Raw genomic sequence first — 24,070 nt, 5'->3', positions numbered from 1 at the left:
TGATATTTTTAGGTGGATGGTGACATGTCAATCAGATCTTCTCATCTCAAATTATGCAAAGAATACCCAGTGAATCAGTTAAAGCAGAAGTAAGCGGAATGTTTGTGTTAATATAAGTCTTAAATAGTTCTATCTTCCAACAGCAATCACTTCTATAGAGTGTTTGGACTGAAACACGGGTCTGTCAGTCACTCTGCTCTGCTGTAAGCCGAGGAGAAAACTTTCCTTGTATCCTACAACCTTCATCCAATGAGGAGAGAGAACGGCATAAAGGGGCGGTCCTCTCTGTGTGTGCAGCGAGGGCGGGGACTGCTAACTCGGCTGACAAGAAGTTAGCCAAAACCACCGGATCGCTTGGCTTACTTCTGCTTTAACAAAGTAAAGCCCTTTTTCCTGTCTTTATTCAAGTGTGTGCTAAATCAATGTAGGGAGACAGTTTATTGATTTCATGTTGAGATTTTGCAATATTGTCTTTCAAATTCCTTTGCTATGTTACAAATATATTACAAAATCTGAACATGAAATCAGCAAACCATGCCCTTCACTGATAAACGCCGCTCTTGAATGAAGAAAGGAAAAAACCTCCATAGAAAACACATGTAATTGCATGTATGAAAATATAAGAGTCTCCTACTCGGCTTCTCTGCAGCACAGTTGTGCAGTTATCACAGTTATCTGAGCAGCAGCTGTGATCAGACCACCCACACAGGGACACCTATCACATCCACACCTTGCCTGTTACCACAGCAACCTGAGGCTTTCTCTGGTCTGATTTGTGAGACCCCTCCTGGCAGCAGGTGTGGGTAAGCCCTGTTTAAGGTTGGCCATTGTGGCCTTATAAAAGCAGCATACAGACCACAGGCCCAGTGTGGGGTGGTAGACTACAACTCCCACTATTGCACATGTTCTCATCTCAGCTAAAAGCACGCTTGGCATGATATCATCGTCAGACCCACTGTGTGTGATTTCACTGAAGAAACGATGTCATAGTGTAGCTTTACTTTCTGGAGACTTATAAATAGGTTTTTGTCTGAAGGGGAAAAAAAACAGTAGATTGAAGTCCCTAGATAACTTTCATCAAGGTTGGATGAAGGTTTTTTCATGTGTGCAAACATGTTCCCATGTTCAGTCTGGTTCCACTGGGTGATATTTACAAGCCTAATGATACATGTCCCTTTATTTCAGTCTGCTGTAGCAATAAATGGTTCAGAGTGAAGATTTAAGGGTCGCCCCTGCCTCTGAGCCCCATGTTGGAGGGGCTGCGAGTGGGATTGAAGAATGATGCGTTTTGAATGGACTGTTGTGCTCATCCTGGGCTGACGAGGAGATGAAGGCTGCAGGCTGGAGTGACCCAGCAGCATCCTGGCAAGGACAGAGTGCACTAGTGAGGCTTTTCCTGCTCTCACTCTGCTTTTGTCTCACAACACTGGCTACAAAAACAGCCATGACTGAATTAAACGCAACTATAGTTTCCACTGCTGTCAGTCTTGCAGACACATGATGGGAAGAGCAGGTGTGTGTGTGTGTGTGTGTGTTTGCAGAATAGGAAAATATGAAATGACTTGGTTAAAATGTTGAGCTGTGCAGTTCTTCTCCTTAAAGCACCCTTTAAATGCTGTGTCATGCTAAAATCTACTCTCCAAATGATGGTAACTGATTAATGGGAAACAGTTACAGACATAATTGGAGTAAAAACATTTTCATGTTTGCCATATCATTTTGTCAAGATGAGGAAGAGAGTGGAGAGAAGGCAGAGAGTAGTTTGGCCGCATTCAGACTGCAGGCAGATCTGATTCAAATCTGATTCCTTCTCATATCCCATTTTTAGGGCTGACTGTCCACACTGTTTTTAGCAAGTGTCCAAATCACATTTGGCTCTGTTCAGACTGGGCCACATTATTGACCCATCTGACAGGTTGCTGTAGCAACGACGTCGGAGCAGAGGCTACTCTCGCTGCAGCATAGTCCTGATCTGCCCGGCGCTGCAGCCGCACTACCCCGCTAGTTTCAACCTCAGCCCGCCTGGTGTGTGTGCGTGTCTACGTGTGTACGTGTACGTGTACCAGAGACTGGTGTGTATGTGTCTCTGTGTGTGTGTGTGTGTGTAGCCACAGAGACTGAGGAGCGCGCCGTCGCCGCCACTCCTGTCGCCAACAACACGGTAGTTTGCATAAAAGAAAAGTAACAAGAAGGAAATGGATATTTAACTGGAGCTCACGGGATCTGTGACACAGATCAAAACTGAGTGTTTGGAGCTGTTCAGACTGAAACGCATCTGTCCAAATGCGATCTGAAACCACCTCCCGAAGGTGGTTTCGATGCGGTTTGCAAAAATCGGATTTCATGTGATTTGGGACTGTCCAGACTTAAAAAGAGCTATGCGGTTCCAATCTGGATGGGCTAAAAATCGGATTTTGGCTGGCAGTCTGAACACGGCCTTAGTTTCCATGATGTGATGTGTTGTAATTTGTTACAATAGCAGTGAGGGAGCTGACCTTTGATTGGATGTGATCCCTCCAGTGGAGTCTCTTGCATTCGACTGACATGTCCAGATGTTTTTCAGAGGGTTTCAAATTGACATATTTTAATTTTTTCTTTTTTGCATAACAACAAACAAGAGACGATTCACATTTTCCATTTTCCACTTCCAAGTGTTTCTGGTGTGCGGTCATACTGATGAAGAATGTTTTTACTGCAGCTTTGCAGTGTAGTTACTGCAGGTAAATTAAGTTTCCCTTTAGATGGCTCAGTGCAAATATTGTCCTCGGCATGACTTCAATATTCTGCTTTGATGTTACTGTTTTTTGTCTGGTCTTCCAAGGCTGCGGTCATTTCTGTAATAACTGTACTGACTACTTAAAATGGTTGGAAATGACCATAAACTAGACTTGGCTTGTTGGTGTCCATGTTGAAGATTTCTTTCCCCTCATAACCATAAACACGTCATAACTGTCTTAGCATAATATGAATGTGAGAGAGAGTGACTCTGTGAGAAAGAGACGACCATGGTTTGTGCGCATGTTCATGTTTACAACATTTTACATGGATATACATAAACAGACACTCTGGCAAGAGCCGGGAAAATCAGCTCGGACAATATTTCAGTCGAACAGAGGAACTCATTAACTCAAGTTTTCCAGTGCTGACATAGAGCAGATGTATGGAGAGGAGCCCGGAAGCTCCAGACTAACCCCTCTGGATGAGGAAGAAAAGATGACTGTCTGTCATAATAGCAATAAAAGATAACACGAGAGCTGTGGATGCAGACACCAAAGACAGTGTAAGGAGACGGGGTTACTTAGGGCCAAACCCTCTGGGCAAGAGGCATGGATTAGTATCACTATCCTCCTCTCTTCCAAACTCTGGTTATAAATAAAGTAGGGAAAGTGAAGGATCAATAACAAGAGATTCAGGTGTAAAGATCACAACACACACTCCCCTGACACTCTAGACTCCAGAGACAAACTGAATCTAAACCCATCTGCTTTTAATGGTACATAGGTGACAGTTCATAAGACACTGCCATGCAATGGAGACTGTCAGAATGAACTTGATGTGATGGACCCTTGTCATGACTGTCAAATTCTTTGCTATCTCTGTTCTCAGACTACAACGCGTAGCCTGGTCTTCTCCTGTTTGCAGTGCAGGTATAATTGATTGGAACAGCAGAAGTTGTTGTTTTTTTGATGGTGAAATAATCTATGGTGCAGAGAGCAGGCCGATGTTTAATCTACAACCGCTGGCTGAATCACTGATGTGTTTCTTGGCTGCAGATTTACACAGCAGAGTGAAATGCCATTAAAATGACAAGATGGATCAGAGAGAGGAGGGAAAAGGATGCAGGAGACTTGTAGCTAAATCTTTTTCTCTCATCTAAATTTACGACGCACTGATTCCTAATGGTTTGTAGCATCGATGGGATCTGTTAACCTAGAGGAAGCAGGGTGGGATGTAGGGCCCTACACTATAGATTACATTATCAGCTAATGAGAAATGTAGAGTAAAATGATGTGCAAGTGAAAATAATAGGTTAAGTGTGGAAGAATTGTAATGAAATAAGACATCGGACTTTCCCCCTTTTTCTTAGATCTGTTTTCAATTCTGCAATCAGACACGCAGCTGATGATCTACAATTAGATGTTTATGAAATGAAAGCTGAAGGGAAAAGACAAACTGAGTGATGTAAAGGGATTTGAATGCGGGGGAGGGGGTTGTCTTTTGTTTTTAACACAGAGCCATGACAACAGCCAAGTAAGTAATTGAGTTGCTTTGGCTGGCAGGTTGGACCTGAGCTCTCAGGGAGCAGCGATCACATTGCATTTGACGTACCTCTGAGAAGTATGTCAGCTCCCCGTGTCTGAGCCTTTAGCACAGAGTGCCTCTCAACACATTGAAAGCATCATGTGAGTCATGAGGGAGACGGTGACTTGCAGTCGGAGGCAGGTAATGTTTCACATGGTCACGCCTACGGACCAGACGTCTGATGGTGAGATACAGGAACGTTTAGTTTAACCCTACCTGACGTTGCAGACGGCTGGCTCTCTGTAGACCTGGAGCTCCAACATGTTGTTTTCCCGCTGACCAGTTTGGACAATAACTGCTACACAACAAACACACGAGGGCACCTCAGCAGTCACAGCAGCCTGTCAGCATGATGGTCAGTGCACATTAATCACAGGGAGAGGTGAGGAGAATAATGTTTTGGCAGCACAGACAGGAAAAACCACACTGACCACTTTTCCCCTTGTCAAAGAAGATTTGGTCCAAAGTTTAGGACTGGATGCCAGTGGAAGACTGTTGTGTTTAGAACTACTATTACAGCAGTATGAAATGCATGATAGAAGTTTCATATAGATACAAGCCCAGTCTGGTTTCACTTGTCATGACAGATGGCCTAGAATCATACATAGTGTACATGTACTAACAGCTTCTGGGAAAGTCGTTGTTTCCATGGTGTGCACAGCGAGGTGATGATGGAGGCTGCTGCTCACGGCCTGCACGTCTCAGTCAGAGACAACAATGTGATTTACTTTCCATTACTATTATTATTATACTTCTGATTAGAGCTGTGTATTGGCAGGAATCTGTCGAAATGATGCGTATCATCATCATGATACAGGGCTTCCTTTGCCACTGGTCAGATCCAAGAGATCTTTATGTGCCCAGTTGAGGGCTGGGATTCTTCCTTCCAGACTATGCACATTATGTAATCTAAATGTAATTGAGGTTGAACTGCATTTTGTGTTTCATTGTCCGTTATATGATGAAGCCAGGCAGTTTTTGTGTCAGAAAATGCCAAATGTGAAACCTTTTGAGTTGTTTTGGGCTGATGATGAGGTGAAGTTGGAATGGTTCTTCAGAAAAGAAGTCTTTTCTTTACTATAGCTACTTTCATAAAAAGTGCCTGGACACTAAGGAAAAGTGAATTGTTTATGTGAATTCCATGTGGTTTTGGTTTTGTCTGTGCTCTGATGATTTTGTTTGTTGTCCAAATATGAAATGTGTCTTGTAAGCCCTTATAGGCTGAGCACCTTTATTGCTGCATGACACTTAAAGCAGAAGTAAGCGGAATGTTTGTGTTAATATAAGTCTTAAATAGTTCTATCTTCCGACAGCAATCACTTCTATAGAGTGTTTGGTCTGAAACACGGGTCTGTCAGTCCCTCTGCTCTGCTGTAAGCCGAGGAGAAAACTTTCCTTGTATCCTACAACCTTTATCCAATGAGGAGAGAGAACGGCATAAAGGGGCGGTCCTCTCTGTGTGTGCAGCCAAGGGATGCGCGTGAATGTGGTGACGTAGGGACGAGGACGGGGACTGCTAACTCCATCTGCTGACAGGAAGTTAGACAAAACCACTGGATCGCTTACTTCTGCTTTAAATAAATCAAAATTCATTCATTCATACAGGGGCAATGATAGGATATATTTAGATTTTTTTCCTTTTTTGACTGTGGAGCATGCTGAGCCACTGACCTGTACTCTTATTGTTGCGGAGGAGTCAGCGGCTGAATGACTGCTGCCAACCAGCAGTCAGAGATTGAAATGCAACACAAAATGAACCACAGCCCTGAATGTGTGCATGTAGTTTGTTAATAAACAAACCCATATGAAAAATATGGATTTGAAATAAAATATTGCGATGGACTATAAGATGAAGTGATCAGATTTTGGTGGGTGAAAGTCACATTTAGGTCTTGTGAATGCGAGTGAAGGGAATCCCTTGAAGCGGATCAGTAGAGCAGTGGTAGAACTGGTCCCTCAGAGCGAGGGTTCCCCTGCCTCGCTAGCAGCTGAAGCACAGAACAACAACAGACACGACGGTGCAGACTTTCCATTGCACTCCTTCCTGTCATTCTCAACAGATCTCTTCTTGCGGCAAACCTCCTTTTCTCAGTTTCACTTCCTCCCCTCCTCATCTTTCGTCTTTTTCCATCCTGTTCTTTACCTTTATCTGCCCTTCCTGTCTTGGCCCATGAACTCTCTTTAATATTCTCCAGGAGCTCAGCCCTTGAGTTTTCCATTCACACTGTACACAAAAACAAGACATTGCTGTGGTATCTCACATGAGGTCATGGCATTTAGCGGTTTAGCTGCATCTGGTTGTCGTATTCAGTCTCTGTTTATATAATAGTTTTAAGAAAAGTAGCATCAAGAGATGACGAGATAAAGCCAAGGTGACCTAAAGCTGTAGTTACAGTAAGAGGTGTTTTGGTGGATGCAAAGTGCTTCATGTACGGCTGAGAAACTGACCATAAAAAACTCTTTGCCATCTCATTTGTTGATGGCGATGGCGTTGCTATATTCCAGTATTGGTGAAACCCTTAAACTGTGGTACTTAAAAAATGAACTAATCCACAGTCTCCCAGTCATTTTTCATAGTCAGCTCAGCTGTATTGTATTGAACACATTTATATTCTCTCTAATATTTCTTAACATTTTATTGTAAATGTTTGATATTCATTGTCACATTGTCCTGTTTACGTTAAAGCTATCTGACCTACAGACTTTTCAGGCATCAAAACACCACAGCAAATGTTAGAAATCTTTTTGGCATCATAATCAGATTCAGATTCAGATTCTAATGCTCACATGATGACATCCTGATGGCCGTGGATCTCTTCTCATCTGTTCCTCCTCTCAGCAGATCATCTGCTGGCCTTTTCCCTCCATATCAAGTCTTGTTGTGTATGTTTTTGTACAGTTATGGTTACGGACTCTCTCCGCCTCCCGACACTCGTATGATATGAGTCCAATTCATTCAAAGTTAAAGATGAACTGGACTGATAATGTTGTTCTTTTTTTTCCTCATATTGTGACGTCTGTAATTGCAACAACTGGTGTAGAGTCTTGGTGTTAACCATACACACCTATAGACAGTGGAGATACAGCGGGCCTCTGGCAGCTCCATAGGGCTGTGCTTTAATGAAAAAAAGCTGCTCAGTCAGACCAGCATGTAGAAGTGACAGGCTGTCTGTGGTTTGGCCGAGCAGCCTCTTTTTTTTTTTTTTAACTGTACTTTTAGTGCAGGATTTAAAAAGCTCTCCTTTCCAGATCTCCCTCGTCAGAGCCTGTCTCCAGAAACTCAACTGTTGTCAGGCTGTTGTTGTTTTTTTCTTTTTGAATGTTGCCTGCTGTTTGTAAGGCCACAGAAGAAGAGTAGAATATAAAGGTTGCAAGAAAGTGATAAAATAAAAAGCGTCTCTGGAGAAGCTGTGGAGCCGTTCCCTGCTCCTTAATACACATGAGGCAACTGGTTCTGGTTCTTAACAAGCTCAGAACAAGAGGGATTAGGTGAGGTTTGTATTACACGTTTTGTCAAATCTTATCTTTAAATATGTAAATGAGGCAATATCTAATGAAAGATGCACACATTGGATAAAGCCACATTCACAATTCTTGTTTTATTTTGTTGACATTTATTTTGCATTAATTATTATCTCTTTAAATGTGAATGAGAAAATACTGTCACCAGCTCTAAAAAAAATCTAATTTCTCCATGTTTTTAGGAATAAAATGTTGTATAAATCAGGCTTTGAATTATATATCGAGGTTTGGTGTCTCTAGGTGCTGCTGAAGTGGAGATTTCTAGTTCAGTCTGAGGAAAAACTAATTTTGAGAAAATGGCCTTTAAAGACTAACCCTGTAAAATTCCATAGATTGTTAATGTAAATTGTACTTATACGATTTGTTGCTGATACTAAGGAAATGACAATTTTTTATCATTGTTCAAGAGAGAGAGAGAGCTTTACAATGATATGTGACATGACAGGTACAGCACAGTATGTCACAGTAGCATTATGTTTTGGTGAATTTAGGAGAAATCTACTGACATTAGAGACGAAATGAAGTAATAACCACCTTAATGTGGATTTTCTACCATTTCTTTCCACTATTCTGAAAGAAGACATGTTAAGGAAGCAAAATAGCCTAAAATCTCAAAATTGATCAGCGCATGAAAAATAGAGTTGTGTAGTGTGAGTGTTTTTGCCTGTAATGTCTCACCTTGAATATGTTGAGCTGCAGGCTGAGAGATGGACAGAGGTGAGAGGTACTGTAGATTAGAGGACAGGCCTAGGTGGTCTAGTGTGGCAGGATCAGTGACAGTTGTTGAAACGATGTGGTCTTGTTGAGGTAGGTCTGTCTGCGGGTCTCCTCCTGGCCGTATGGCCCACCTGGGTGGTCAGGTGGCGGTCCGAGCCGTGAGACACACAAACACCGCTACCGCCCGGTAACTGTGGAATGTCTCTGTTGGAGAATCAACACTAGAGCTGTGTGGAAGTTCGAGACCAGAATGATTGACACGGTGTCAGGAAGGAGGGAAGCTCTTATTTAAAAAGGACAGATTTTCAATAAACAAAGAGTTGTGGGTGAGACGGTCTCGAGTCTCCCTACGCTGGTTGAGCTACATCCTGCTGCGACACAGACAACACACTCTGACTCTGACCAGGCTCCACACGGCCTCGTAAATCTTGTGGGAAGATGCTTTTGGGTCCTCTTGAGTGTTTTTTTTAATGTCTTAAAACAGTGGTTCTCAAACTTTTTACACCAAGTACCACCCCAGAAAATACTTTCAAGACTTAAAAGAATAGTTCACCCAAAATTCAAATTGCACTCATTATCTACTTCCCCTCATGTGGACTAAGGGCTGGGAGAAGTTTCAGAGTCCTCCGTGGCTTCTCTGAGTTACAGGGGGTCTCGGCGTAGCAGTGCACGTCCATATAACGGTTGCAAATGGATACCAACTGTCTTCGTAACAAAAAGACACACCAAAAAACATCCAAATACCTCCATGCTGCTCGTATGTAATGTCCGTTTTGTATTGAAGCCCCGAAATGCGAAATTGTTCTGAAAAAATTTAAATAAGTCTATTTTTCAAGAGATTTACGGCGGCGCAAATCGCGCAAGATTTGGACGGACCAGGAAGAGGGGCCTCCGTTACAAACAAGCTTGAAATATAGACTTATTAAATTTTTTTCGGAACAATTTCGCATTTCAGGGCTTCAATACAAGACGGACATTACATACGAGCAGCATGGAGGTATTTGGATGTTTTTTGGTGTGTCTTTTTGTTACGAAGACAGTTGGTACCCATTTGCAACCGTTATATGGACATGCACTGCTACACCGAGACCCCCTGTAACTCAGAGAAGCCACGGAGGACTCTGAAACTTCTCCCAGCCCTTAGTCCACATGAGGGGGAGTAGATAATGAAATTTCAATTTTGGGTGAACTATCCCTTTAATAATCTCTTCATCTTCCTTCCACTGTTCCCCCGTATCCTCCTCCTGACTCAGCATCACCTAGCCTAACACATGAAGGTCTGCTTTTACCATCTGTATTTGATATGTTGTCCCTTTACCCCCCCTGGCTGAGTCCACGTCCTGACGTGACCCGGGTCAGGGAGTTGCTGGGTGCTTCCAGACGGTCAGACGGTCTCACTGGGGGTATTGTGTGGGGGAGCTGCAGCCTGATTCAGCTGTTCATTGAAGCCCAAGTGGGTCGGGCTGGCAGGGATTAGGAGGAGAACTTACACAACATTTTTCCTACTGTGACGTCAGTGTCCCTGGCCGGAGGACAGGGTGTGCGGGGGCCAAAGGAGGGGTCTGGGCTCCCTTTGTGGCATCTGTGTGGTCTCCTGTTTTTACCTCACACTGAGGACGGAGCCGGGGCCGGGCCCGGTATGGACTGTATGTGGACTGTGTGTTGTTGGGGTTTTGTGTGATCCAGTTCCACCCCTCTGTTTATGAACTATACTGAGATGACTGCTGCTCCAACAGCTGCTGCTGCTTTGTGAGACTGGCATTAGTGGAAGTGCATCAGACATTTATTAGCAGCAAATTACAACTTCAGCAACTTGACCATGGTTTTAGTAAGTTATTAAAAAAAGTGAAGAGAACTCAAAACATTCACCGGTTCCAGTTCATCAGCTATGAAGATTTGTTGCCTTTTTGGGATGGCGTCAATTCAAACTGAATGACTTCAGCTGAAAACTGTTTTTACTTGATCTCTGGTAACATGAAATGGGAAAAAACAAACAAACATTTGTTATAATATTTGACATTTTTTTGGGATTATGGATTAATGTGGACTGTGGAGTATCCTGCATCGTCTACATTTCAATTTAAATGTATTTCTCCATCCCTTACATTATGAAATGTGTGTTTTAAAATGTTTAGAATTCTGAATTGTTTATATTCATTTGTGGTTTGGTCTTGTTCTGATTTAATCTGGAAGTGCTTTGACATGTCGTCACTTCCACTGTGCAGCTGTGTCATATCACCTCTGTGCTCATGGGATGCATTATGCAAAAAAAGCAGTAGAGCTTTCTCGTGGTGGGGACTTAATCTATCCCTCAGTGCAATAATGAGTCCTTCAGTAATATAGTAATATAAACTTCAGATGATGTTCTTATTTAATTTCAAATTCCTATTATTATGATTAATTAGCATTTTCAGATTTTTTTTATTAGTTGAGTCTGAGTCACCTGAGGCTCTGACCGGATCCTGTCCTCAGCCGTTCTCTTTTTCCTTCTCCTTCTCCATCCTGGTCTCTCCCTCCTCTCTTCCCACTGACAAACCTCTGGCTAGACTGTGGTGTGGATACAAAAGGTTGTATAGATGTGTGCGTTCCATTCATGTCCCTGATGTTTGTATGTTTTCAGGAGCTGTCGAGCTGTGGCTGGAACAAGAAGGAGAAGCACAGCTCTGCTCCAAATGTCGTGGCCTTCACTCGGAGGTTCAACCAGGTGAGACAATTAAGATAATATATATAGAAAAGTTGTTATGGTCTAGGGAATAGGTAACATACTGTTTTTTTATGGCTCCCTTTCCTTATGTATTTTTTTTGTATGTCTACTAGTTTGTTTAGGTTGTGTTGTTTGTACGTTGTTTATGTAATAAACGCGATCGTAGCGGAAATAATGTAAGTAATGCCAAACAAACACTGCATATCTCCAAAATCAGGCAGGTTTCCAGGATGCCAAGTAGCCTACTCATTTTAATGTAACAATTGCCGATGAGAACCGGTGTCAAAAAGGAAAATAGGAAAAAAAAAAAGCAAAAACGATCAAGGACTTCATGATCGATTACCATGGCAACGAACGAAGCTTCGAATTTTTTGGGTCAACCCTAATTTCGGTAATGATTTGTATGGACTGTTCTGTTATTTCTTACGGAAGCGTATTGCATTCACTTGAATAAAAAAAAAATCCGGGTTTTTCTGAGTAATTTATTTTTTGGTCTGTTTTTCAAGCTCATTTTACCTGTTTTTCTGGCTATTTTTTTCCCATGTTTTTTTGAGTAATTTTTTCGCGAGAACATCCAACCTGCAAGACTCCCATCTATGGTGACTCCTGCTCCACACATATGCCCCGTCTTCAACTTTCTATACCGTACCGGGTCAATTAAGGCATGTGATTAGTTACACACAGGGTATGATACTCTTATGTTTTAGACTTTATCCTTCTATTGTAAGCCTGTTGCTCAATGTAGCAGGGAAGGAGTCGACCATAGACTGTATATAAATGAGGAATAGCCAGAAAAACAGGAAAAAAGATTAGTCAGAAAAACAGGGATTTTTTTTTTTTTTTTTAATTTCTAAACCAAAGCAAATGAAAAAAAACGACAACAAAAAAAGCAGGTGAGACACACAAAGAGTCTGCCCTTCAGTCCTCTCAAACAAACGGAGAGTCAGGGGTAAGAAAACCGTTTCTCTTGCAGTGTTAAAGATTTATGAGCGTTGGCCATCAAGGAATGGAGCGGTTACAACTTCTCTTTCCATCATGTCCTCTTCTTTCATCCTCCCTAGTGCCAAATCATTACCCTGGCTCTCCCAGACCTGGTTGTTTTTAAAGCCCTGCTTGTGTATTTCTTTACATCATAAATAGTCCCCAAGACAAAGGAAGAGGTCAGTGACAAGATAGGATGTTAAGCCCTGAGCTGCTTCTTTGCATCCGGCCTTTATGAAGTTGTGAGTGTGCTTTTTGTACACAGCAGGGTGTATGGCATGCTCCCTCGGTGCCCCATGAAATCACCAACGGGGATGTTGTGGGTAATGATGTAAGTGGCAGCCATGCCCTTGAATCACCTTCCATTGTTTTTGCCAGGTTCCTTTAAGACCCACTTTACTGCCCTCTGGTATAAATATGAGATGATCTAACAAGAATGTGTTGCTGTGGAAACTTCTTCATGTATAGCAGATCCCAAACGGTGATTCAAGATGTTAGCTGCACACATTTCAGCTGTTGGGAGCCAAGGAAAATGAGCTTTTTGGATAATAGGACTTGGACTGGGAGAGCAGAGAGTCCCAGAAAGCTCCTTAGCATGAGCTGAAGCCATATTCTTTCCCTCAGTCGCTGTTTTACTGGCAGCTCCGTCTGGGAGCCAGGAGAATAGAAGAAAAGTTAGCCAGTCTATTGAGCAGGCAGCATGGAGACAATCATTCCCAACAATAGTGTGCATTCATCTTATAATGCCATCAATGCACAGTCATCTCTGTGTGGTTTGTAATATTGATTTCTTGCTATAATAATAATAATAATAATAATAATGATGATAATAATAATAAACTAATGAAAAAAGATTGTATTCTCACCAGGAAGAAAAACTAAAAAACTACAAAGCTGAAAAATGTTTGAGACCTCATGCTATATTCATGTCATACCTTATTATTCTCATTCTAGACTAATATGTTCTATACAGCTACTCTGTCAGTTCTCCAAGCAGATAACCGTAACGGGCTGACAGGTCTAAAGTTTGATGTGTGCACTGAAATCACATGCAGATAAAAGCAGCAGCAGCAGCAGCAGCAGCAGCAGCAGCTTATTCCAGCTCATTGACAACTGATGGTGCAGCGGTCACCGTCAAATCAACAGTGAGGGACGTAAATTCACTTTTTGCCGCTGACCAGCTGTTGGCAGCTCAGGACTCGTCACACATCGCCTCAGGCCTGTCAACCAGCTGTGCTCTTTTTTTGTCCAAATCTTCAACTCCATCTCCCCCTTCTCCCCTTAGGCCATTAACCCTCTATGGTACTGTATGACTTTTTATTTCAGGGGGACATTTTTATTTTAGGTTCTCATCCAACTCCACCCCGCCAGATGTTGGTTTGTTGCCTCAGGACAACAATGTGCTATTTCTATATTTCATTCTATGAAATGAATGTGATAAGAGGAAAGAGTGACAGTCAAGCAGTATATACATTATAAACATGTTGCTTTCAACTAATATCAACTACAAATGGTGTATTGATGTTTTAGAGGGTGAGTTGGCTTTGAACCCTCACTGCACACTAGGGATGTCACGATTATAGATTTTCTTGGTACGATTGTTGTCAGAGAAATAATCACGGTATTACGATTATCACGATTATTATGCATTTATCAATTTCACAACGCAATTAATGTGTAAAATCAAGGGGGGGTCCGCGAAATCTTGCGTGATTTGCACTGACACAGGAAGAGCAGTGAACTGAGACACTAGGAGCTTCCACTACAAACAAGCTTAAAATATAGACTTATTGTTTTTTTCAGAACAATTTCTCATGTCGGGGCTTCAATACAAGACGGACATTACAGACGAGCGAAAATAGCGTGCGAGCCGTGTCCCTGCTGTTCACACACACAGACGCTAATTTCTCTGCGGCAGTCGCAAGCACTTCAGCTGTTGTTCACTCACATTCAGAGCTGTTTTTTTACATCATGGATAAGTAAATAACCTCATATAATTATAACACCGTGTGCTGTGGGTCAAACAACTCCCTGTACTTCTCCACTTCCAAGATTAATTTCACGTCGTCCTTCACTTGACAACAACTCGTCTCTGCCTCCTCTCTCTCGCTCTTTCCCTGTTTGTTTGTGTGTTTTGACCCCCCCCCCTCCCCCCTGCAGCCAGCCCACTCCGTGTCTCCCTGTCCTGTGTGTGTGTGTGTGTGTGTGTGTGTGTTTTCATCTCTCTCGCCCTCTGTTGAGAGTCTGACAAATATAAATACGATCGCATTTGTTAATCGCTGTATTTTATTTTGAAAAGTGCTTTATTTTGAAAATTGACCGGATTCTCTCGTTGTTTCATGTGTGACTTCCTGCCAAGATTGACGCGATCGCTCGCGGCTCGCGCAAAAAATGCCAATCTGGCTCAGACATCATCTTTTTTGGAAAGTGGCGGTATTTAGGAATCTTTCTTTTGTGGCGTTTAATACCGCGATTAATTGTGAAAACAACTAATTGTGACATCCCTACTGCACACACAAACACGCGTGCACTTGCATGCACACACTTCCAGTAGTATGTTGATATATATTACTCTACTGCCAGACCCTGACCTCCTAGCTGTCCCTCAGACCTGGTTCTGAGCTCCACTCTTCCTCGCTGTCCTCCACTGTCAGAGGGAATGAGCCCAACCGCTCCATCACGCTTCCTCCACACATAATAACAATTATTGCTTTTGTTCTCTATTCATTTGAATGTTATTGTGCAAACAAAAGTGGACAAACTGCACAGTGTAGCCCTGAAGCAACGAACAAAAAGCCACAGTTTTAGTATGAAAATATAAACAAAAAGTGTCTTTACTTACACATCCACAATATTTTTTCTACATTGTCATTTAACTTTAAACATGTTAAAAAGTGATGGTCACACCATTTGTTGGTGTTGTGTCTCATCCAGGTTTAGTTCCAGTAAGGAACTCTACCCCCATAGAAACAGTCAAACCCACTTCAGCCCCGCAATTCTTTGGTCACAGACTGGTCATGTTACTTTCTAAGTATAATCTATATATTTTTTTTTAATTAAAGGGGCAATGTGAGAACCAAAAAAGTGTGTTTTTTCCCCCAAAAGCAACACCATAGAGGGTTGAATGAGTTGAAACACAGCATTTGGCTGCATATGGCAACTTCCGCTTCTTTATGGTTAGTGAAGTGCTGGAGCCTCACAGCTCTGGTCCCGAGGACTTGATCCGCTCATAAACACAGTCCCACTGACATGGTCTTTGCTTCAGGACATAATCCTCTTCCACTGGGGGGAGTCTGTACAGCCCCTGCATCCCCACACCCTCCCTCACTCACACATACACACTCATGCTAGCACCTATGTAGAGCACTGTCGTCATGAGTGATCTCATCATGGTGCAGCTTTGAAGGCCAAGGCGTATGAGGACAGGCTCTGTGAGATGAAGCCCTGTGGTGGAGAGAATTACAGACACATTCTCTAACAAGGAGACTCGTGTGAAGCTGCAGCATGTTTCTGCTCCCAGATTACATCAAACAGTTGATAGAAACTCCAGTCCACTGTTCACATGGAGGCAGAAGACGGATTCAAATGTTTGTTTGAAGTCTGTCGCTGGAAGAAATAAAAATTGAAGGGTTTATCGTGAGTGAGAGATGTGCGCCCTAATTTCTAGACACACATGAAGCACATTGAGTGGTCTATGGCTTTAATGGAGGAATGTTGACCACACACACAAATGTCAGTTAATCAGGCACAAACAGCAGAGAGGAGCGGGGGAGGAGCCGAGAGGATGAATGAGGTGAAAGTATGTCTGCGTAAGAGTAAAAAAGCAGAGATGGTCAGCCTGCTCGTCTTATCAGAACACAATGTGCAGACAGCTGTGCGCTCTGAAAGCCCTCAGAGCCCTGTGGCGTTGAGGCTAACTTCCCCTCCCATTACCTCCTCTTTTCCCTCACTCCTCTTTTCTCCTCCTTTTTCCTCTTTCCATTCCCTCCGTCCCCAGAGCTTCCACTCTGATTGATTCACTGACTTGTCCGCGTGTGTACGTGAAATCAGAACTTTGGCTTCGCAGCGTTCTCCCTAAAGAGACAGATTTCCGACATTACTCTGGGTCTGGCCAAGTACTCTGAACACACACACACACACTGGCCTGCTCCTTTTTCAGATGACATATCAGGAGTTATGGTGTGTATCTGTTGTGTAATCAGTCCTGTGAAGCTCTTGTTTTTTCTCAAGAGCTAATTTCTAATGGGCTCTAATGGAGCGTTCCAGTCAGAAGTCCCAGTTCTCCACTGCTCTGCTTGGACCTGGTTCGAGTCCAGAGTTGTCCTGGCTGTGGACAGGCCTTCGGTCTGGTGTCGGACTCTAGAAATGTAACAAGGCACAACTCCCTGCCTTTCTCTCTACAAACCTGAAATCTTTACTGTCATCAGAAAATTTAATGCGAGGGATTACATTTTCTCTGTCATCCTGGGTCTACTTTGTGTTGTAATGTCTTTGTGTGTGTCTTTTTTTTATCTAGACAAGTTTTTGGGTGGTGAGAGAGATCCTCCATGCGCAGACATTGAAGATCAGAGCAGAGGTGCTGAGTCTTTACATTCGCACTGCCAAGGTACAACTTAACTCACAACATGACACCGTTGATCAATCATAATGAGTGTTTGCAGTGGTAACTCAGCTGGTGAACTCTGTGTGCTGTTAACTTTCCATAGAAACTGTGTGACATTAACAACCTCCACGCAGTCATGGCCGTGGTGTCGGCTCTCCAAAGTGCTCCCATCTTCAGGCTTACCAAAACATGGGCGGTGAGTACATCTTCCTTACTATGAAACATCACACAGCTAACCACTGTCCTCTGTGCCACTCTCCAATCATCTTAAAAGGATAGTTCAACATTTTGGCAAATTCACATATTGCCATAATCCCTATAGTCTTAGGGGTAGGTTCATTGTCTTTAATGTTGCATGATGTGTATTAGGGGTGGGAGAAAAAATCGATTCACATAAATATCGTGATATCTTTTTTGACGATTTGACAATTTAGATTTTTTTTTTTTTTTTTGAAAAATGTTTTTATTTTATTTTAATTTTTTTTTGAAAATATTGTGCAATGAGCATTTGTTAGCCTTTTTTACATACAGACATTTTTTGAGATGTCCTTGTTATGAGAACTTGACATTATTTTTTAAAGTTTGTCCATTCTGCTATGACAGTTTAAATTGTCTTTATGTCAAGTTGTCAGAACAAAAACATCTCAAACAATGTCAACTTTGCATCAAAAGTGACATAACTTACCGAATGACACTTAACAACAGCTGTCATAAGTATTCATTGGTGTTTATGACAGCTGTTATGTCATGGTTATGACAGTGTTATGTCAATCTTATGAATACCTATTCAAGTAAAGTGTTACCGGAATCTTTATGATTAATTTAATTTTTTTTTAAATATTGTGCAATGTGCATTTGTTAGCCTTTTTTACATACAGAGAGTACATGTTTTGAAAAGGGTTTAAGTTCACTTTATAATGGAGTATGTTAATTTATAGGCTCCTACAGTATTTGTGTGCAGATAAATGTTAAAAATGCAGACTACAAATCAAGAGAATCGGCAATATTGTAGAATCGCAATTTAAATCGAATCGCCATCCAAAAAATCATAGAAGAATTGAATCGGGAGAAAAGCATATCGTCCCAGCCCTAATGGTTATAGATAGGTGGGGCAGAGACGTGAGCTGCTCTGCAAACACAATGGAGGTGAACTGTACAGGTCCCCTGTCCCTCATCAAACTCATCAAATACACAATCCAACAACTCCAAAACGCTCTGGTGGACAAGTTGTGACCTGTACATTCACCACACTATGAGATAATAATGTAACATTACGAGACAAAGTTGTTTTAGAGGGAAATGCAGCCGAAACTACATCCCAGACACGGCTGCTGGGCGGAGTGATTTCAAAAGCGCAAGTAGTTCAGAGTATTTGCTTCATGTGTCGTAATGTTACATAGTTATACATTATTATTTCATAGCGTGGTGAATGTGCAGGTCACAACTTTGTCCACCAGAGCGTTTTGGAGTTGTTGGATTGTGTATTTGATGAGTTTGTTGAGGGACAGGGGACCTGTACCGTTCCTCCATTGTGTTCACTGAGCAGCTCACGTCTCTGCCCCACTGATTTCAAAACAACATGCACTGGTAATTAAAAGGGAAAAAAAAGTTTTGATTTTGGCGACCCCTGTGGACGTATTGTAATAAAGACACTTATTTGACTCACACCGGTCTCCGGTCTGGGTGCCATAAATGGTTTTGTCCGGTGGTCTGACCCGACCACTGCGTCCAGAAATGTTACACTATTAAGAAAAAGCTTATCTCCACACACCCACAGACACATTTTCTGTTGTAGGTCACAGAGACATGAGAAAGAAACCAGAGACTTTTGCATATCCAGTTAAAAGTTCTTGGTAGTTGCTTTTACAAGTGTGCTCATGATGGGCCAGCGCCCTCATGTGAGGGACTGCCCATCTGTGCCAGTGTTCTTGCTGAAAATATAGATAGATTTTCCATTATGACACAAATGTAATGATGTAACAGTTTCTGAGAAGAGACCACACACTTGATCTGGTTGGTACCTTTGACTTGTACCAGCGGTCTGATGCTTCACTACTGCTGCTGTGCTCCATGAGTTAAAGGGACAACGAGGAGTTTTGGAAAAGCGAAGTGTTTTCACACTACATTTATGAGCCTCCGCGCACCGTGAAATTCTTTGACCGGCGCAAGACAGACTCATGTTTTCATTCATCAAGAATTAAAGTCAGAGGTTGGAAGACGATCACATACCGTCGTAGTTCCCACCATAAACGGAGATTCGGCGGCGTTATTCTCATGACTCGCCACGAAACCGAAAGTAAGGAAATGCTGGTCGGCTCGACCAGCATTTCCACCACCACTAATAATAACAAAATAACCATAGAGACAAAACCATATATTTATAGAAAATGGGCCCATTGGGGCGGTGCGTGGCGCAGTGGTTAAAGCGGCCGCCCCATGTAGAGGCTACAGTCCTCAACGCAGGCGTCCCCGGTTCGAGTCCCGCGTTGGGCAGACCTTTCCTGCATGTCATTCCCCCTCTCTCTGCCTCCCCCTTTCCTGTCTATCTATTAGGGGTGTCACGATTCTCCAAATCCTCGATTCGGTTTGATTTTCGATTTTAGGGTCACGATTCGATTCGATTCTCGATTTTTTTTCTTTTTCTTACAGCACAGAGGCCTATGCTATTTTCAGACTAGTCTAGTCTACGATCATTGGTTTTATTCATCACATTTTTTACAGTGAATCTTATTTCAAAAGATGGGATACATATAAGTGATGCAATTTCCATAATGTATCACATTAGGCACTAATGGTCACATTTAAATAATTTCTTTACAATATAAAGGTAACATGCCCCCAAAAATCATGATCCAGGGGCCAAAATTGCCCCCAAGGTTTTGAAACAAATATTTATATCTGTATTATCATAATTTTATTTTCATTAATTTACCGTCGTGTCTCATTATTCTCCTGATGTCGGCTTAATGTAATGTAAACGAGATTGCGCTGATACGCGAGAGTCATGTGACAGCGGGGCAGAGCTGCAGCTGCAGCTGCAGCGCTGCCATGGACCTGATCAGGTCCTGATCAGACTGGCGGTGGCCCACAGTCAATCAGTCCCGGATCCTCCACCGTCGCCAGATCCCCTGAAAGCCCCCGCAAATAATACATCGACAAAAAGTGGCAAGTTGCATCTTTTCGTCGGCTTATTATTTGCGGGGTTTCTGTTTTTTTTTTATCTTATAACGTCTCTGCAACATGCGGCTCTTGTCGGTGTTGTGTAGGTTAGAGCTGTGTCTCCCTCCTGTTTCCCAGGTAGGAGGGGGACAGTAGCCCACCAGGGCTGGGTGATAAAACGCTGTAAATTGTGAAATAACTTTTCTTCGATAGAAATATGAGACGTGGTCGACAGGTTTCATTCATCCATGTTTTGGCAAATAGCCAGTGATATTGAGAGTTGCGCCGTGCCGAACCAATCATGTGGCTGGAATAGAGCCGGTCAACATGTGCATTTGTTTGGGTTGCTGCAGACGTGCACATCAGCTGACACCGCCGGTAAAAAAAAAAAAAAAAAAAGAGAGAGAGAGAATGAGTGAGTGTTGTCTCGAAATAAAAAGTAAAGGAAAACTCGGACCAGTGACTGACAAGACACTTGGGCAGTTGTAGCTTTGCGGGCGGGGGGGATCGTCGATCCTCTCTTTGACTTCGATGCTCGAGATCGTGACGTAATTTCGATCGATTTCAATAAAAAATCGAAATCGTGACACCCCTACTATCTATACTGTGATATCAGATAAAGGCAAAAAAGGCCAACAAAATATATACTTAAAAAAAGAAAAGAAAATGGGCCCATTAACAAGTGTGGGTAGCGTAGATTCATCCACATTAACGTGAGACTTTTTTATAACCAAATAGAAACTCCTTGTTGTCCCTTTAACAACTCTACAGTTTAGTATCTGCACGAACAAGCATGCAAACAAAAGTCTGTCACTACCTGGTCTTCTCCTAGATGTAAGTTTAAGAGCTGTGTGTTTAAAAAAAAAAAAAAAAAAAAAGAGGAAAAGAAGGAGAAAAAAAAAGAATTTCCGAGGCTTCTTCCATCAGATCAAATGTTTTGGCGCAGGCGTGGTCTTCGTGCTCTCTAACACACGGCTTTTATTCTCTCCAAAATAATGACATTTTATCTGACGCTGACTGTAAGTGACTGTAGAATATTACCAGGTATTGACTTGTTTTCCAAACAAGCAACAAATAAAAAATGTTAGCATGCCATTTTGAAATGGATGTTTTGTCTGCATTGAATCAAGAAGATACACAGTTGTAGCAGGATGATAGTTAGTCTGAAGAAGACTGTCTTCACTTACTTCTGTCTGTCCTGCAGCATGTCTCTTCATTTCTGCAAATGCAACTTCAATCAAGTCATTTTATTGCAAACGTATTTGTTATTGTATTGTTCCTGTTGCTGTAGTCTGTTGAGATTGAATGGGCTGTGTCTGTTTGCTCCCTCCCTCCTGCCCTCCTTCACATCACAGTTACTGAGCCGGAAGGACAAGGCCACGTTTGATCGACTGGACTACCTGATGTCCAAAGAGGACAACTACAAACGTCTGAGAGACTTCATAAGCAGCCAGAGCATGGTCTCTTGTATACCATACCTAGGTAACACACACACACACATACACACACACCTCTTTTGAAGAATGCACTGAGCATCAGACCCTTACATTGTTGGGCTGCTCACAGGCTAAAGGTTGATCTGAGGACAACCGTCTGGGTCTCTGAGCATGTGTCTGCTATAAAACAGGAAATGAGAACCGTTTGATTTTCTTATCTTGTTATGTCACGGATCATACGGCGCCAAAGTCATCAGTCAGTCCCGTTAATCGTCTGTTGTTCCTCTGCTGTTTTCATTCTGCTCTTTCTGCCGAACATATTTTTACTGCCGTTGTGAAACATGTCAAAGTTCCTCTCAGCTGGAACAAACACATGAATCAAAGAGGAAGACATAATATTAATGTCTTTTTCCTTTCCTTTGGTTTTTTTTTATTTTTTATTCCTTCTTTCTCCGACTCCACAGTATGACATCACACAGGAATCCTCACGAGTCGTGCGAGGAAAACGCTCATGCCCACGTGTGTGGTTTTATTGCTGTACTGTTTGTTCTTGTTTTGAGTCGACTTTGAAATTCTTTACTGCCACGGTTTTTCTTCTCTAACCATCGGGCTCACATCATAGCTGCTGCTGTGCAATTCAAACTCCTATGCTCAAGTATGTGCAAACAAACACAGGCACAAAGCACAAACACAGGGGGCTCCAGAGTCTGTTTGTCGTTAAGGAAACTTGTAACCACACATTTTCCCCAGTGCCCTCCATCATGGATGTCTTAGAAGTAATGACAGACCGTGAGATGAATGCAGAGCTAATGTTGTGAAACGGCACAGAGATTTGCCAGTTAACTGTATGTCCTCATTGTGTGTGTATTTTCCATTTAGTAAGCGTTTCGATGATGACATGTGTCGTATTAGGGTGGAGTCTTTGTATTCTGAGGCTTTGTATGAGTGAGTGTGTGTGAGTGGGATGGTGTTTCCTTCCAGTCTGAGCTGGTCAGTGATGACTGTAGATGTGTGATGTGATGCTGGACGGAGCCAAGCTGGCACACAGGGAGGAGAGTGCCACTCTCTTGTTCTCAGACATTCAGACATCCCCCTCCATCACAAATCCAGCTGATTCAATTCAATTCAGTTCAATTCAATTCAATTTATTTAGGATAGCCCCTTGAGATGCAGCATTTTGTTTTCGAGGGGGTCCCCACATACAAAAATAACACAAAGACATACTACTACAAAGATACACAACAGACACAAAGCACACTGCTCTCCCACTTCAACAGCCCCCCAAACCCCACCCACCTTATCCCAGGCTCACAAGAAGTTGGATTACAAATACATACTGCATATGCACGCATACCTACATATAAATGTAACTGTAAATGTAGGTGCAAGTACTCACATACACGTAAGCAAATACACATAACAATACAACATCATACTCACAATGCAACATCTAGAGCAACAGAGTGCCACTGCATCAGAAACATGAGCAGCTTGTTCTTAAGTGGGAAAATAAATTTGTTCTAAAGATATAGAAGGAGGTGATGGACACGGGAGGTAAATTGTTCCCATCGGATGGAGCTTTGTACTTGAATGACCTGCAGCCTATTTCTTTATGAATTTTGGGCACTGTGAAAAATGGATATTTCTGAGAGGATAAGGAGATGTATAAAGGGTTAGGGGGGTTAGGGTTAGGGTTAGATCTCTTTGAGAGGAGGTGAATGAATGAGCAGGAGGCTGAAGGACACAGAGCATCTCTCCCACCGTGTGTGTGTGTGTGTGTAATGGGATTTATCTCAAAGTATTTGAGCATGTATTTGCAGTGGCAAGAAAAAGTATGTGAACCCTTTGGAATTTCTTAGTTTTCTGCATTAATTGGTCATTTAATGTGATCCGATCTACATCTAAGTCACAAGTATAAACACAATGTGCTTAACCTAATACCACTCAAACAATTATGATATTGCATGTCTTTATTGAACATATCCATTAAACATTCACAGTTCACAGTGCAGGTGGAAAAAGTAAGTGAAGCCTTGGATTTAATAAGTGGTTGAAGCTCCTTTGGCAGCAACAACCTCAACCAGCTGATCAGAACTGCACAACACTCAGGATGAATTCTGGAGTCTGGTGTGAATGACTGGGCCGCTCCCTAAGGTGGATTTTCTTTTTTTGAAGCTACTCTAGATGATCTAGAATAGATAGTAGATTTACTTCAATGTTTAGGCTCATTGTCCTGCTGCATCACACAACTTGTACTGAGTTTCAGCTGGTGGAGTCACCCTGACATTATCCTGTAGGAAGCCTTGATAAACTCTGGATGAGGTCAAACTGTCCAGACCTGAGGCAGCAAAGCCCTAAACCATGATGCTCCTCCACCAGACTTCACCTCTGACATGATGTTTACATGCTGCTATGCAGAGACATTGTTACACCATACATACAAAAAATACTAAAATAATAATAATAATAAAAAAAAAATACAAGAAATGAAATCTTAGTTTCATCAGTCCACAACTCATTTTCCCATTAGTCTTGTGGAGTGGCAAACTTTCAGGCCTGCAAAGGAAAGCACAGCAATTAAAGCAGAAGTAAGTGATCCGGTGGTTTTGTCTAACTTCCTGTCAGCAGATGGAGTTAGCAGCCCCC

At 42.3% G+C, this 24,070-nt stretch overlaps 1 protein-coding gene across 3 annotated transcripts in view; it reads left to right on the top strand.

The window, feature by feature from the left end:
- Positions 1 to 24,070, top strand: part of ralgps2 (Ral GEF with PH domain and SH3 binding motif 2) — a 90,122-nt gene that overhangs the window by 32,556 nt on the left and 33,496 nt on the right. For all 3 annotated transcript variants that reach the window (XM_083970639.1, XM_083970640.1, XM_083970638.1), the window contains 4 exons: positions 11,162 to 11,245; positions 16,743 to 16,832; positions 16,933 to 17,025; positions 21,344 to 21,470. In XM_083970639.1, coding sequence (XP_083826765.1) covers positions 11,162 to 11,245; positions 16,743 to 16,832; positions 16,933 to 17,025; positions 21,344 to 21,470 — 394 coding nt within the window. The remainder of the gene's footprint in view (positions 1 to 11,161; positions 11,246 to 16,742; positions 16,833 to 16,932; positions 17,026 to 21,343; positions 21,471 to 24,070) is intronic.

Source organism: Trachurus trachurus (genome assembly GCF_905171665.1).
Source record: "Trachurus trachurus genome assembly, chromosome: 4".
Lineage (NCBI taxonomy): Eukaryota > Metazoa > Chordata > Actinopteri > Carangiformes > Carangidae > Trachurus > Trachurus trachurus.
Note: the sequence above shows the minus strand (reverse complement) of the source record. Positions and strands in the feature narration are given on the sequence as shown.